General features: G+C 44.2%; 1 protein-coding gene and 1 long non-coding RNA gene across 3 annotated transcripts; one reads left to right on the forward strand and one right to left on the reverse strand.

Annotated features, from left to right (window-relative positions):
* Positions 1 to 779: 779 nt before the first annotated feature.
* ZNF322 (zinc finger protein 322) lies at positions 780 to 13876 on the reverse strand. 2 transcript variants are annotated; one of them, XM_066353535.1, is made up of 3 exons: positions 13736 to 13876; positions 4992 to 5067; positions 780 to 4355 (listed from the first exon to the last, which is right to left on the reverse strand). In XM_066353535.1, exon 3 carries the CDS (start codon positions 4273 to 4275, stop codon positions 3049 to 3051), a length of 1227 nt encoding a protein of 408 aa, XP_066209632.1. In that variant the 5' UTR covers positions 4276 to 4355; positions 4992 to 5067; positions 13736 to 13876; the 3' UTR covers positions 780 to 3048. The 2 variants fall into 2 exon arrangements, with proteins under 2 accessions (XP_066209632.1, XP_066209633.1); XM_066353536.1 differs by lacking the exon at positions 13736 to 13876 and adding an exon at positions 13002 to 13622.
* Positions 13877 to 14014: 138 nt separating this feature from the next.
* On the forward strand, positions 14015 to 15372 carry LOC136383235 (uncharacterized). Its single transcript, XR_010747379.1, has 2 exons — positions 14015 to 14364; positions 15061 to 15372. It is a non-coding gene; the product is annotated as an uncharacterized lncRNA (long non-coding RNA).
* Positions 15373 to 15994: the final 622 nt, after the last annotated feature.

Below are 15994 nucleotides of genomic sequence, written 5' to 3' on the forward strand. Positions count from 1 at the left end.
GGAAGTCTAGAGAGGTCCAGTGACTATCACCACCACCACCACGACTCAGGGCCACATGAATATCCACTTTATCCTTTTATTTTTTCAGCTTTATTGAGGTATAATTGACAAAATTGTAAGCTATTAAAGTGTACATCATGAGGAATTGATGATACACACATACACTGTAAAAGAGTTCCTGAATATCTCCTTTATTCTGATACAAGTGGAGGAGGAAAGCTTTTTTTTTAGTAGAGACAAAATGGAGTTTTTCAAAACAAATGTTTATTTAAGAATTAAGGGGAAACAAAAACATTAAAGCATAGGAATACATTGAATATAGGTGTCCCGTTTGGTCTGACATCTTGAAAGTTACTCTACTTACCTGAGGTAGATCTAGGTTGGCACTATTTCAAGAGAACCTCCATCCATCCCAGAAATTACCTCTAGTTCTGGTTACAGGCTCCCAAGTGGTCCCCCCAACCTCAGGTTATTCTATATCAATAATACCAACACCTTTTCCCCAAAAGACCTTGGACCAGTTTCATACCCACAAAGTTCTGTGTTTGAGGGATGGTCCATCTTTAACTTAAAGACTAGAGACAGTTACCAGTGAGATGAGCTGAGAGAAGGGTCAAGTCCTTACCCTGCCAATGATACCAGCTCTGTCTCCTGCAAGTTCTAATAACCAGTAAATAGCCACAGGACTTATTTTCAATACCACTGTGCCATACGCCCATACTATTTCAGTGTTATAGTTATCACACATACTAGCGATAGGCATGATTTTCACCAAAGAAAAATAATACCTGTGTGTTTTACCACACTGGGCAACATTCATGGCATAAGAGCTACTTATGAAAATACTAAAACACATATGATTGAATAACCTTTCAAGACTGTTTCTATTAATAAAAGAAAAAACCCCTAGAGTCAGATTCCTTACTGTCACTATGAGTTATATCCACGGACCCTAAGATTATCAACATCATCAGTCAGTCATCAGGATCAACGCTTAGAGCCACACACCAAGTATTCACTGGCCACCTCCATGAGTTCAGCCATTGCTCCTGGAGCTCAAGGATCTGCTCACGTCAACCAGACTCCAACTAGCAACTAAATACTCATCCACCGTTCTAGAGTCCCAATACTGCAGTATTAAGTATTTTTATTAACTGTCTCTTAATCTGAGGGGGGAAACTCAGGTGTTCATTTATAGATCCCTGGATTAACTATAGTACTTCTAGAGAATGTTAAATATAATAATTATTCTGTTAAATTGGAGATAAGTGCTTATCCTTAAACCTCTGATGAATCTGGCAACTACTTTTCCCTTCTAGCATTTAAAATCCTATGTTCCAAGCCAAGTAAATACCTTGTATTGTGGTGATTGCAGTCCTTTCCCTGGGAATAAAAAGTATTTTCTTTATTCTTGGCAGAACTAAAATAAAGGAAGTGCATATTATTATGGGACTGAATGTGCTAAGAGTAGCAGGACCATGGAGTGAAAAGAACACCAGCTTTGGAGTTAGAATCATCAAAACCAAGAAGCATGGTTCCTCCACTAACAAGGCGTCACCGTGTGTTACTCTGTGCAGGCCTAACCTTCCCTCCGAAGCCCTTAGCCATCCCTCCCAGAGCTGACGATACATTATCATTAGAAAGGATGCTCTGTGAAGTCAAAGATGTGGATACTAGCAACATCATAATTATCCTGGAATCTGCATTTCTGAGTTGAAAGAGATGAATCTCTAAGTGGAAACTCTAAATGCCAGTGGCACTCAGAGAAAGACCTCCGAGGATGTGCCTCAGCTCACACGAAGCAAAGTACTCGATGAGGCTGCCCCTCCAAAGGGGAAACGGAGTTCTGACCCGGGACAACTGCTCCCTAGCTGCTTCGTTCTTCCACTGCCAGTAAGTTCCCCAAGCTACTCTCCAAACACCAGGCCCAATCTGGCCAAGAATTTTAAAAAAATAACAAAAAATTTAAAATCAAGAGGCAAAGTCAGTGTTTTCCTTTCCCCAACAGTAACACATGCCACACCATCTGTCACAAGGGCTCAGTCCTTTCCTTTATTGGATTTCCAAATTTCAAAAAGAGGAAGTCAAGCAATCATCAATGAAGTGGTTCAGATGAAAGAAAAGCATCTTTACCTGAGGTTCCCATCAGGCCTGCTCTGACCTGCCCAAGCTCCTCCCACAACAAGCTTCTGGGTATCTAAAAACTTTACATGACTTCATTAAGTCACCTCTACCACATGGGTCAGCTAACTATGAGCACGGCTATTCTCAAACCTATTCTATGTACACAGTCCACGGTTAGATCTCTCACTAGAGAAAAATTCTCTGCAGGGTATAGGTTCTTTGGGCCCCAAAGGTAGAGGTTTCTTGTAGCAAGGCTTTTCTCAGACTGGAGATATTTGCGGGGTTTTTCCCTCGTGTGAGTTCCCTGGTATACCAAAGAGCTGATCATTGACAGACTTCTCTCAGGCTTCGTAGCGTTTCTTCTCAGATTGTTGTTTGCTGTTGGTGCAAACCCAAGAAGGCTTTCCAGCTAGTGCTTTTGCCACATTCAAGACAAATACCTATATTTTCACCGCTATGGCTTCTCTGATGGGTAAGAAAGTCATGGTTCTGTTGGAAGCTATGTTCACACTTGCTGGGGTTTCTCCCAAGTGTGGGCTTTCTGAAGTCCAGTGAGTTGTGTACACTGTCTGAAGCACTGTTCACACCAGAGGGCGTGTGAATTCCCTCTGAAGGAGAGGACTGAGGGTTGCTAGGAAACTCTCACTCTCTGCATCTGCAGGGTTTCCCAGCAATACGAGTCCTCTTGTGGGTGATCAGATATGAATTCAAAGCTTTTCCAAACCTCAAGGCTTTTGAAGGTTTCTCACTGGAGTGACTGATAGGTGTTCTGTTAGGGCAGCAATCTGGGTAAACCATTTCCCAACTTCCTACAATTGCAGATTTTCTGGTCCCATTGAAGTCTGAGTTCTTAGAAAAGTCTAAGATTTGCCTACCGTTCATCTTAATGAGTTCTCTGACTCATAAATATGTTTCTTTATGGTGTTAAAACTTCTTGTCTGGCCAAGACGTCTGTGAGGCTTCTGATGCATGGGGGAGGCTGAGCTCACACCCTTTCTCACCCATGTTACAGATATACGGTTTCTCACCGATGTGGACCGTCTGATGTTGAAGGAGGGCTGAGCTCTGGCAGAAGCCTTTATCACACACACTGTACTGATAATGCAGCTCCTCTGTTTGAGTTCTCATTTTCGGTTGTGCAACGAAGCCCATACCTAGGAGGAAGCCACTCTCACATGCAGACCACTGACGTGGTTTCTCTTCCATGTGAATTCTTTGATGCACGATAAGGTCCGAACCACAGCTGAAACTTTTCTCATATTCAAGGCATTTAAAAGTGTGCGTGTGAGTTGCCTGGTGCCTGATTAGGTTGGCACTCCGAGTAAAACTTCTCATACATTCCAGGCATTTATAGGGCTTCTCCCCTGTGTGGACTCTCTGGTGGACAATAAGGTCTGATTTCTGGCCAAAGCATTTCTCACAGGCACCACACTTATAGGGCTTCTCCCCAGTATGAACTCTTTTATGAACAATGAAGGCCGAACGGTGTCGGTAACTTTTCTCACACTTATTACATTTGTAGGGCCTTTCGCCAGTGTGAGTTCTCTGGTGGCTAATGAGATCTGATTTTCCACTAAAAGCCTTTTCACACTCCAGACACTTAAATGGTTTCTCTCCAGTGTGAGTTCTTCGGTGCCTAATGAGGTTTGTACTTCGACTGAAACATTTATCACACTCACTGCACAGATACGGTTTCTCGCCCGTGTGGCTTCGCTGGTGGACAAGCAGATCAGAGCTCTGTCCAAAGTTCTTGCCACAGATGTCACACGTGTAGAATTTTTTGCCTGCATGTGTTCTCTGGTGTCCTGAAAGGGCTAAGTGGTGCCAGAAGCTCTTCTCACATTTGCTACATTTATAAGGTTTCTCATAATTGTGGATCCTCTGGTGTGAAATAAGATCTGAGCGCTGGACAAAGGTTTTCTCACACATATCACATCGATAAGGTTTCTCCCCAGTATGGATTCTCTCACACATAATAAGAGCTAAGTTTTCACAGAAGTTTTGCTCACGTTCAAGGCACTGGTATAGTTGATCATCTATCTGAGTAGTCTCATGCACACGAATAAAAATCTTTTGACCCCTCTGAGGGCACACATAATACAGCTTCCTTCTCTGAGTTCTCTGATTATCTCTCTCTTCTGAAGTGTACATTTCTATGGCTCTCTCCTAGGGAGTGTTCCACTGGTCGTCTTGACCCACCATCTTCTTCATCGTTGTTTTCCTGATAAGAACTGCAAAGATACACCTGTTTTAGGCCTTTGAGTCATGAATTGTTTGTTTCTACAAGTTTCAAGCATTATACACACTAATTCCTTACTTGATATTTCCAACACTGTGAGACAAAGGAGCAACATTACTTATATTCCTATAACTAAGAAAAGAATGCACAAAATTAAACCACTGTAGAAAACACAGAAATTCTGTATCAGATTCTATGAGTGCCCGAGGTTGCTCAGAGGCTGAAATCAGTTTAATATAAAACCAATCGGCAGTACATATGGAAAGTACTAGGAATAATTATTTCTTTCCTGACCTAAGGGGTCTTCCTCTTCCCATCTCTCCAGCTGAGCAGCGCCTGTCCAGCAAACTCCCCTTTGCTACTTTGTTTTCCCCACAGTGCTGACCACCCCATGTAGTGCACACAGAATTCACTGATCTGCTGTCTGTGGCGAGAATGCAGCATGATGTCTGTTCTGACCGCTGCTCTCTCCTTGCTGTCCTTCAGGCACACAGCTTACTGCATGTCTGCTTTTGTCCTCATCTGGTCAGGGACCAGGGCTGAATGCCACAGGGTGGGAGCCGGTCTTATGAGACGGGTTTAGAAGAAAGAAGGTACATTTAAAAAAGCTGAGGAAACGGGAGCTCACCTAGAATGTAAATGAAGGAAAAAGCAGCATTGGCATCCTGGTCCTGAAAATATGACTTCTGAAGGAAGATCGCGTTCTGTAAAACACAAGGACAGTCATAATGAGAAGCTTTAGCACTAGATCATTTTACTTAACCTGAAAAAGTGGATTGTTTCCTTTAAAAAAGCAGATGGACTTTGCCACCTGACCTGTAGTGGTGCAGAGCATGAAGTGTCGACTGGGAATGCTGATGTCACCAGTTTGAAACGCTGGGTTTGCCCAGTCAAGGTATACACAAGAAGCAACTATGTATTATGAGTTGATGCTTCCTGCTCCTCCCCCCTTCTCTCTCTCTCTCTCTAAAACCAATAAATAAAATCTTAAATTAAAAATTTATAAAGCAGATGGGTTTTCTTATATACCCCTTAAGTTCAATTCTGAAGAGAATGTTCATAGTCCTGTTATCCTGTATGACTCTGACAAAAAGGACAATGAAGACTCAATAAGCCACCCCTGGGGCTCTAACAGTGTTGCAGGAAAGGCCCCTCCCACTAACCTCACTGAAACACTGTGGCATCATCTTCCCCCAGGAGCTCCGGCTTCCCTGGTCCGAGGTACATCAGGGACCACCGTGTCCCCAGGGATGCCACAACCCCCACCTTCTCTGCAGGGCAGGGCATGCCATTATCACCATTATCCACAAGTTACAACAGACCAAGTTCATTTCTATTTCAGCCACAAACAACGCAGGATGCAGTAGACTGCAGGAGGAGGTAGACAGCCACGCCTGTCCACTGATTTCTTCCCTCAGCAACTCTCGGCTGCCTGTCCCAGGTCACCAGACTTTCAGTTCCCTCAACAACCCTTCTGCTGTTGAGGACGAGAAGCAAACACAGAACTGTTCACACGCAGACAGCCCAGGGGAGTTACACTTAGTCCACAGCTGCAGTATTAACACGACATGTTTCAAGGTTCTGGTTCCAGGAAAGTCGGAGTAAGTGCACGCCAGCCAGTTCTCCCAGAAAACGCAACTCTGAGCTCTGTATGGGCGGTTCAGCCAGCGCTGGGGAATCAAAGAGCCAAGCACACGCAGATCACGGGAGCACAGCCCGACCTGCAGTGAGTTCTCTATTTTGTTGTCCCCTTTTGTACCCCGAGCTGAACTCAATAAAGGTTGAGTCGCAGGAGTCAGAAAAACTATAAAACAAATTCAGCTGGGATTTTCCAGAAAACCTATGGAGTTCCATGCCAGTGATTTAAAATTGACTTCACTCGGTGGACATACAACAGAGCTGGGCTACTGGTGGCAGGACCAATCTAAATAAAGCTCACTGTCAGAAAGAAAAAACCACTGTCAGCACAAATTTCTTTGAGTTCTGATCAGAGCAGGATACAAGGAGAAGACTTAGTGTGCACACGGGACTGGAAGAAGGGGCCCGGGAACAATCCTTAGGAAGGAGGAGAACACCTGGACCTGTGGATCACACGGTCAAGGAGAAAAGAAACAAAGAAAAACGGAAGGTCCTTCAAGAAGGAAAACTGAAAAATGCACAATCTATCTCCTCAGTACCTTCTAAAAATGCCATGCAGTTTTAAAAGAAAAATGGCAGAGTGGAGAGAGCATTGGCCTGGGATGCTGAGGACCCAGGTTTGAAACCCCGAGGTTGCCAGCCTGAGTGCCGGCTCAGAGAGGGATCATAGACACGACCCCATGGTTGCTGGCTTGAGCAAGGAAGGGGTCACTGGCTGGGCTGAAGCGCCCCCCACCCCCGCACCGCCGTCAAGGCCCTGTGAGAAAGCAATCACTGAACAACTGAGGTGCTGCAACTATGAGTTGATGCTTCTCATCTGTCTGTTTACCTGTCTCTTAAAACAAAACAAAACACCAAGAAACAAAAACATTACCACACTGGCAATGTGGTGGAGTGCTGCTGAATTAGCAATCTTCTAAAATATTTTATGTTCTAATAAAATCAAATAAAAACTGGGAGGAGACAAGAAAGAAAATAATGAAATAACCTCACTGCCTGACCTGTGGTGGTTCAGTGGATAAAGCCTTGACCTGGAACACTGAGGTTGCTGGTTTGAAACCCTGGGCTTGCCTGGACAAGGCACATATGGGAGTTGATGCTTCCTGCTCCTCCCTACCTTTTCTCTCTCTCTCTCTTCTCTAAAATGAATAAATTTAAAAAAAAAAGAAAGAAATAACCTCACTAATTACTATATTAATGGCAGGTAGAAGTTAAAGGACACCACTAAAAACTAGAAACCCAGATAATTAAAGGCTAAATTGTTAAAAATGAGACTAGCCATTATAACAAAAATCAAATATTCTAAAAAAATTTCTTTAACGAAAACATATCATGTAGAAAAAAAAGGAGAAATAGTACATAAGTATAATATGGCAGTGATGAGACCAAACATGTCAATTACATCAATCAATGTGAATGAGTTTAACACACCTATTAAAGGTGATTTTTACTATGGCTCACGAGGCAAAGTCCAATGCGCCAAATACAAGACACCTAAAACAAAGTGATTCAGAAAGGCTGAAAACATGGCCCTGGCCGGTTGGCTCAGTGGTAGAGCGTCGGCCTGGCGTACGGAAGTCCCGGGTTTGATTCCCGGCCAGGGCACACAGGAGAGGCACCCATCTGCTTCTCCACCCCTCCCCCTCTCCTTCCTCTCAGTCTCTCTCTTCCCCTCCCACAGCCGAAGCTCCATTGGAGCAAAAATGGCCCGGGCGCTGGGGTGGCTCCTTGGCCTCTGCCCCAGGCGCTAGAGTGGCTCTGGTCTCGACAGAGCGACGCCCCGGAGGGGCAGAGCACCACCCCCTGGTGGGCATGCCGGGTTGATCCCGGTCGGGCGCATGCGGGAGTCTGTCTGACTGCCTCCCCATTTCCAGCTTCAGGAAAAAAAAAAAAAAAAAAAGGGCAAGCTGAAAACAGTGATGGGAAAGGAACACCAGGCAAGTGGAAATAAAATAGACCTTCTATTCACAATATCAAAGTGGAATGCAAGCCAGAACTCATTAAACATAATAAAAGATACTTTTTAAATTGTGAAAGCCATAATTGCAGTAAAGCTTATAACATTTTTGATTACCTATGTACCAAATTAAATCTTTATAAAGCAAAAATTAAAAGCTACCAAGAAACAGATAAAAATATTAATAAGAAAACATATTAATGACAGTAAAAAGACATACAAAGTAGACCAAAAATAAGTAATGATGCAGAAAGCCTAAATAATCCAATCACATAAACCTTAGCAGTATCTGTTGAAACTTACACCCTCATAAAAGGGAATAAACTTTCTTCTCAAGTACACATGAATCAATCACAAAATCTGACCTAAATAAGAAAACCATGAACCTAATTATAAATCAAAATCCTACTTATATTGATGAACATAAAAAAATTAACTACTAGCTAACTTAATGAAGGAAAAAAAAAGAAAAGCACACATTAACAAAATAAGGATAAGGACTAAATACCGTATTTCCCCATGTATAAGACGCACCGTTTCCCAAAAAATTTGGGGTCTAAAAACTGGATGTGTCTTATACAGTGGTTGTAGAAGTGTGCCGTTTCAAATGCCATCGATGGAACTGAGGACGAGGCAATCTATGAAGACAAGACAGTGATTTGTCATCAGACACAGATGAGGACAAGCTATGGGTGAGAGTTTTGACAGTGATGAGGAGTTGTATGAACTTTATGATGAATAAAACGAGTTCAGTAACTTTATGTAATACATTTTTTTCCAAATTTTGGGCCCCCAAATTAAGGTGTGTCGTATACATGGGAGCATCTTATACACGGGGAAATATGGAACCACCAAAGCAGAAAAAGAACAAACCCATATACACGAGACCACCTGATAGACTTCTACACAAATAAATGCAATAACCTCCGAAATAAAACCGTTTCCTTAGCAAACACAATTTACCCAAATCAACCACATTAAAGCCAGAAAGTTTTAAACCTTTTTTTTTTGTATTTTTCTGAAGTTGGAAATGGGGAGGCAGTCAGACAGAGACTCCCGCATGCGTCCGACCGGGATCCACCCAGCATGCCCACCAGGAGGTGTCGCTCTGCCGCAACCAAAGCCATTCTAGCGCCTGAGGCAGAGGCCACGGAGCCTCCCTAGCGCCTGGGCCAACTTTGCTCCCATGGAGCCTTGGCTGCGGGAGGGGAAGAGAGAGACAGAGAGGAAGGAGAGGGGGAGGGGTGGAGAAGCAGATGGGCGCTTCTCCTGTGTCTGTGTGCCCTAGCCGGGAATTGAACCCAGGACTCCTGCACGCCAGGCCGATGCTCTACCACTGAGCCAACTGGCCAGGGCAAAGCCAGAAAGTTTTAAAACACACCAATATGCACAGAATAGGAAAAGTTATTAAGGAACTATCCTATATAAAATGCTAGCCCTAGATCAGGGGTTCTCAACCTTTCTAATGCCGTGACCCCGCAATACAGTTCTTCATGTTGCGGTGACCCCAAACCAAAAAATAATTTTGGTGGCTACTTCATAACTGTAATTTTGCTACAGTTATGATTCGGAATGTAAATACCTGATTATGCATTATGTATTTTCCGATGGCTTTAGGCGACCCCGTTGGGGTCGCAACCCACAGGTTGAGAACCACTGCCCTAGATTGCTTCATAAGGATATTCTAACAAACTCATAAAGATGCTTCATATGTTTTCCAAGCCACTATAAAATAAAGACTTATTCTTTTGTAGGGGAAAAAAAGTGTAACACTGATAACAAAATCTGATAGAGTATTAAAAAATGTTATAGCCTTATATCAGTATCAATGTGAAAATTACTAAAATAATTTTTGATATTTTTTACATTTTGCATATAATATATATTCTTAACCTAAAATGTAATGTACTCTCTTACACTGTTGCTTTTTAAAACATGATTTATTGCCTGACCAGGCGGTGGCGCAGTAGATAGAACGTCGGACTGGGATGCGGAAGGATCCAGGTTCGAGACCCCAAGGTCGCCAGCTTGAGCGCGGGCTCATCTGGTTTGAGCAAAAAGCTCACGGGCTTGGACCCAAGGTCGCTGGGCTCCAGCAAGGGGTTACTCGGTCTGCTGAAGGCCCACGGTCAAGGCACATGTGAGAAAGCAATCAATGAACAACTAAGAAGTCGCAATGCGCAACGAGAAACTAATGATTGATGCTTCTCATCTCTCTCCGTTCCTGTCTGTCTGTCCCTGTCTATCTCTGCCTCTGTTGAAAAACAAAACAAAAACAACAACAATAAAACATGATTTATTCTGGAAATCACTCCACATCAATTCATAAAGATTTTCTTTAGTCTCTTTCACAGATGCATAATACCTCAATTATATGTGGATACACCAAGTTTATTCATTCACTTTCTAACATATGGGCATTTGGGTTGTTTTAAGTATTTTGAAATTAAACACATTGTTACGATGCATAACTTTATGCTTGTGTATTTTCATATTGCTGGAGGTGCAACTTCAGAGTCAATTTCTAGAAAAAGACTGCTGAGTCAGATGCAAATGCATATCTGTGTGTAAGTAGACAAAATCATAAAGCAAACATTAATGTTAACATTTAGGGCCCTGGCCAGGTTGCTCAATACACATCCCTGGTCAGAATGCATACAGACACAGATGGATGTTTCTGTCTCTCTTTCTCTTTCTCCCCCCCTTCCTCTCTCTCTAAAATCAATAAATTAGTCTTTTTTTTTTTTTTTTAATATTAACATTTAGGGACTATGGGCAAAGGTTGTATGGGCATTCTTTCCACTATTTGTATAACATTTTTGTTAGTCTCAAATTACTTCAAAATTAAAAGTGTTTTGTTTTAAGGAGCATGGTAGCTGAGAGTTGGCATACTGTGCTAGTTAAAATTAAATGTTCAAGTTCTGAAATCAGATTTGGGTTCAAGTTCCCACTGTGCTCTTTTGTAGCTGTGAGAACTTGGTAGTGACTTAACATCCTTCAGCTACAATTTCCCCTTTGATAAAGTCGGTAATCTATGATTACATGCTTTGAGGAGTTGCTGTGAGAACTGAGAGTGTCAGTAAAGGACTCAGCTCAATATCTGGGTCTCAACAGGTGCTCAATAAATGGCAGGTTCTATTATTTTCTTAATTCCACCTTCACATGCACAAATACCCTTACATTCATTAAGCCCATCCTCTGTGCCTGCCTCTTGCATAAAACACTGTTCAAAATACACTGAAAATAACTAAGTAATAAATAATAAAATAACTCAGCAAGTTATGATTAATATGAAGATTAAGCAAAAACTACAAAAACAAATATGGAGAAATGTTGAGTATTTCCTCAAGTTATCAGCCCAGGGTCTTTGCCCTACGCAGCCAACAACTGTGGGGCACAAAGAAGAAAAAAACTTGTTAAATATGGGAATAATTTCCTTATCCATATCTAAGTCTTTTAGATGTCAGCACCTGGCAAATAAAATACAGTCTAGTTATCAAAACTCTAAGTAGATTATAACAATTCCTAGTTAAAATACTGTAATTTTCTCCTGTCACACTCAGAATAAATGCAGAATTGTCACAGCTCTATGTAATGTGGCTCCTCCACGTATCTCAAGCCTCAGAGGCCACCTCAGAACATTTGCACTTCTTTCTGCCCAGAATGCTCTTCCCCTGGGGAACTTGCTCCTTTATTTGATTCAAGAGCCTGGCTGAAAATTACTTCCTCAAAATGAGGCACACACTGGTGATTTTCTAGACATAGCCATGTCCCCTTACCCTGCTTCGATTCTCTGCAGAGCACTTGCCATCACCCAACTTTGTGGCATATATTTTATATTTGTTAAATTGTTTCTCCTACTAGAATATAACTTCCATTAGACTTAGGACTTATAGTTTTTTGTCACTGCAACATCCCCAGCATCTGGAATACACTGGCTGAATGAATGAAAAATATGAATGAATAAAATCAGAACAAAAAAAAGAGTCATCATCACCCTTGGAACCCCTGCAGCACTGCAATCAGCTAGGCTAGTAGGACTGGCTGGTTCTCTTCAAACCTAAATGTATCCTTCCAGTCTTAGCTTCAGGGGACCCTCCTGTAGGAAGAGACTGGTTCTCTCTTCCGTGGCTACAATCAGAGTGCACAGAAGGAGCAGTCAGGCAATAAAAGTCCAAGTACACAGGCTGAGGAGAGAGAGAAAACTTCAAAGCTCAAGGTTTACCTTACAGTCCAAGGCTATGTGGAGCAAGCAAAGTCCATAAAGCATTATCTTAAAAGAAAAAAGATAATTCTTACCTTATCAGGCCCTAAGTTAGGATTATCTAACTTATTTTTCACTGATTACATGATTGTCTCATTTAATCTTCCCAAGAGCTCTGTAAAGTTGATGTTAATACAAATGTTTGCACCTTCCAGATAGAAATCCTGATGCTTAGGACAGTTAAATAATTACCCAAGATGTCACAGCTAGTAAGTAATAGAGATAGGACTTAAACTGCTATCTTCTGACTCCTGACCGGGCCTAAGCGTTGGGCATACTGCCTTTTGGGGGGCTGCAAATCAATAAAGAAGCAATTACTACAAGTCTATTGTGAATATACATGTTGGAACGGAGTATAAAATACAGTTAATTTGGTATACTAGGACCCAGTTTTATCACTGCTATCTCACAAGCTAAAAAAGGACCATTTCTCTTTTCATGTATCCTCTCCCATTCCTTCCTGTCCCCTCTAGGGCTCCTCTCTTCACCCTCCAAAATCCACATTTATATAGAAACATACAACCTGCTAGGCCACTGACCGAAACAACAGACCAAAACATGTCTAGTCCATAACTGTTCACACCACACAATTCTTCCCTCTCGTAGAGGGGAGAAAAAAATCAATGTTGCAGACATTTGTGATTTTTCTGAAATTTATAATTTTTCTGCAGCTGGACATCTATTGGTTCCATTTTCCCTCCAGTCTGGTCAGCATCTTTCAAACATTCTCTTTCCTCTTCCCACCTTTACTTGCATTCTGTTTCTCCCGCAAGGAGTACCTGCCACTGGTAGCCATAGTTCCTTCCCAGCCAGCTCGAGGAAAATATCAAGAATCCTTCTGGAGAATAACTCACTCCACAGTAAAGCCTCTAGAGTCCTGTTTTGCTGGTTTCATTTTTGTCCTTCTGCTCAATGCTTTCTATTTGTATGAGGTCAACCTCTCAGGTCAAGGACCCCATCCTCCTGCCCACGGTAAGTGTACATATATAACAAAGTTACATAAAATGTAGGTTTCCAAAAATGGCTAAGACACGACTCTCCCGCATCTAGCTTCAGTGCAGCAGAACTCATCTCAGCATTAAAGACGGGGGTGGAGGGACTCCCCCATTCAACGTCCTCGGTTTCTTCCCCACCACGAAAGGCACCGGCCGCTCCGAGAAGTGCCCGGCAGTGTTCCCCGTGACCATCTGCAGGAACACCCCGCGCGGAGCTGCTCGTCTTTCAACTTTTCATTGACCGCCTTTCAGTCCGGGGTCGCAGTCGCGGAGCCGCAGGGGCGCGCGGAGCAGGGCGGCTCCAGGCCGAGGCCGCGGGTCCCTGGGCCGCCGCGCCCGACCCGGCCCTGCCGGACCCGACCCGCCGCGCCCGGCCCGGCCACCGCCCCCCCCCCGCCCGCGGCCCGCTCGCCCCGCGGCCCCTCCGCCGCCGCACTTCCGGTTACTTGCGGACACTAGGTCCGGGGCGGCCGCGCAGACGCAAGGACCCCACCCTCGGGCGAGGAGGGGAAGCCAACCTGGGGCCGACGAGAGCCGGGAGCAGCTCCCTCTCGCGAGCCGGGCCGCGGAGCTGGGGGCCGGGCCGTCCACGGCGCCTCCACGCCGACCAGGCCGGCTGCGCGAGCCCTTTCAGCCCGGCCGGAGGCGGAGGCGCAGCCCCGCCCCGCGAGTCACGTGGCAGCCCGCCCGCGGCGACAGGGCGCCCCTCCCACCGGCTCTCCACCAATGGGGCCACGCCTCGGGAAGGGGCGGGGCCCCGCGCATGCGTGCATAGGCTCTGCTGGGCGGTTCTGGGCGGAGCCACCGAGGCACCGCTGTCCTGTTGCGGCTGCAGAGGGCCCGGATGTGGGAGAGACCTGGCTGTCTGTCCGGCGGTTCCCGACTTCGGTTCACTTTCTCCAAGGCAGTGAAAAGGGAACTGGACGCAGGAGAGGAGTCGCAGAGATGGATGCCGCCCGTCCTGAAAAGAACAAACAAAAAACACTCCGAAGGACCAGGAAGAAAGGGAGGATCCCCAAATGTTAGATAGGACGAGGGTCTCAAGGTGGGGGCGGCTCTTCCTGCTATTCTTGCTCAGGGTTCAAATGCACAACAGTAGGTCGTAGACGCAGCTGTCATCAGCTCAGCTTGTCCGGAACCGAACCGGGTAAGTGCAGTCAACAGCAAAGAAGTCAACGTGTAATTGACCAAAGAGTGTATGTACCTAAGCCACGCCGAGCCTGCCTCTGGTTGACAGCGTGTTGATGTGAACCTGTCTCCTTCACTTGCTGCAAGTAAATAAAACGGCCTTGTGACAGCCACGTCTCATTCTTGAATAGAGCACCCCAAGCTGCGAACCTCTTGAGTTGGGTAAACAAATCCGGCCCCTCTAAGGGGGCTCCTCTGTCGGGTTTGGATGCCAGACGAAGCAGTGGGCAGGGGCAGCTCGTCCCGGGCTTACTGGCCGGTGGTTCCTTACCTAATAGAAAGGACCCCTTTATGGGCGTATTTGTTTGGTGTTGGCTGAGGCTGTGCGGTACTGACCAGCCTCAGCAGTGAAACCAAGTGGCCACCTGAACCTCTTTGTTCAGAACTTTCCAGAGGAGGTGTGGGTGAGTGGGCCCTAGCGGCCTCAATAATTAGTGTTTCTATTCCCATGTTGGGAATAGGGTTGTCAGAAGGTTAGTTTCATTTCTGGAGACTTGCATAGGTTCTGGGACTTTACAGGGGAGAAATGCTTTGTCCAGGATGCGGGCTTAAGGAAGGTATTTCTGAAGGGAATTTTTAGGGGGATTATAGGTCAAGAGACCTGAGAGATCCCCAGGCCGTGTCTGGTTCAATACGTTCTGGTTGTCACCCTCAGGATCCTGTTACTGGCCTTCCTGGAGAGAAAGGAGTCTTCTCACCCCCACTGATAAGAGAGAGAGAAGCATCAAGTCGTTTTCCACTGAGTTGTGCACTCATTGGTTGTTTCTCATATGTACCCTCACTGGGAATCCAACCTGTCTCCTCTGAACCACCTGGCCAGGGCCCAGGAGTCTTGTTTGAAGACCTCTTACAATAAAAGAACAGAATTCACTGGTTTATGGTGTACCAAACCCACAATGTTTAACAGCTCAATGAGAGCAGCAGGTTTTAGAAGATAAATTAAAAACCTTTCAATTTAAAAAATAAACATTTTTTTAAAAACCCTTTAATTAGACTGTTAACCAGTGAGCTAGTCAGTACTGGGTTGTCTGAGATGTTGGAAATACCTTTTCAGAAAAATGGGAAATCGGCCTTCAATTACAGATCAGTCCCTTGGTATATACATCCTAAAACATGGGTTAATTTTGAATGTGACCCTTTAACATAGAAGCAACACATTTTAAAAATAATTATAAATTTTATTATTTGTTGATTTTTGAGAGAGAGGAAGGGAGACAGAGAGAGATGGGCATAGATTGGTGGTTCCACTTATTTATGCATGCATTGGTTGATTCTTGTCTGTGCCCTGAACAAGCATCAAACCCACAACCTTGGTGTGTCCAGACACTGCTATAAACAAGTGTGCTACCTGACCAGGGCAAACAGATTTTCTTATACAATGTTATATGGCCCAATATGTATTAGAGAACCTGGAGCATTAGCCTGAAAATGGCTCTTTTAATTATAATACAATATTACAATTGGAGCTATTTTGAAAAAGGAAAAATGGGATGGAATCCTATACCTTCAAATTTTTTTATGGCATTATATCAAAATCTCAGCCCACAAAATACATGTAAATAAGCTCAAGAGGACCCAAGGATTGGCCC

Source organism: Saccopteryx leptura, chromosome 11 (assembly GCF_036850995.1).
Source record: "Saccopteryx leptura isolate mSacLep1 chromosome 11, mSacLep1_pri_phased_curated, whole genome shotgun sequence".
Classification (NCBI taxonomy): domain Eukaryota; kingdom Metazoa; phylum Chordata; class Mammalia; order Chiroptera; family Emballonuridae; genus Saccopteryx; species Saccopteryx leptura.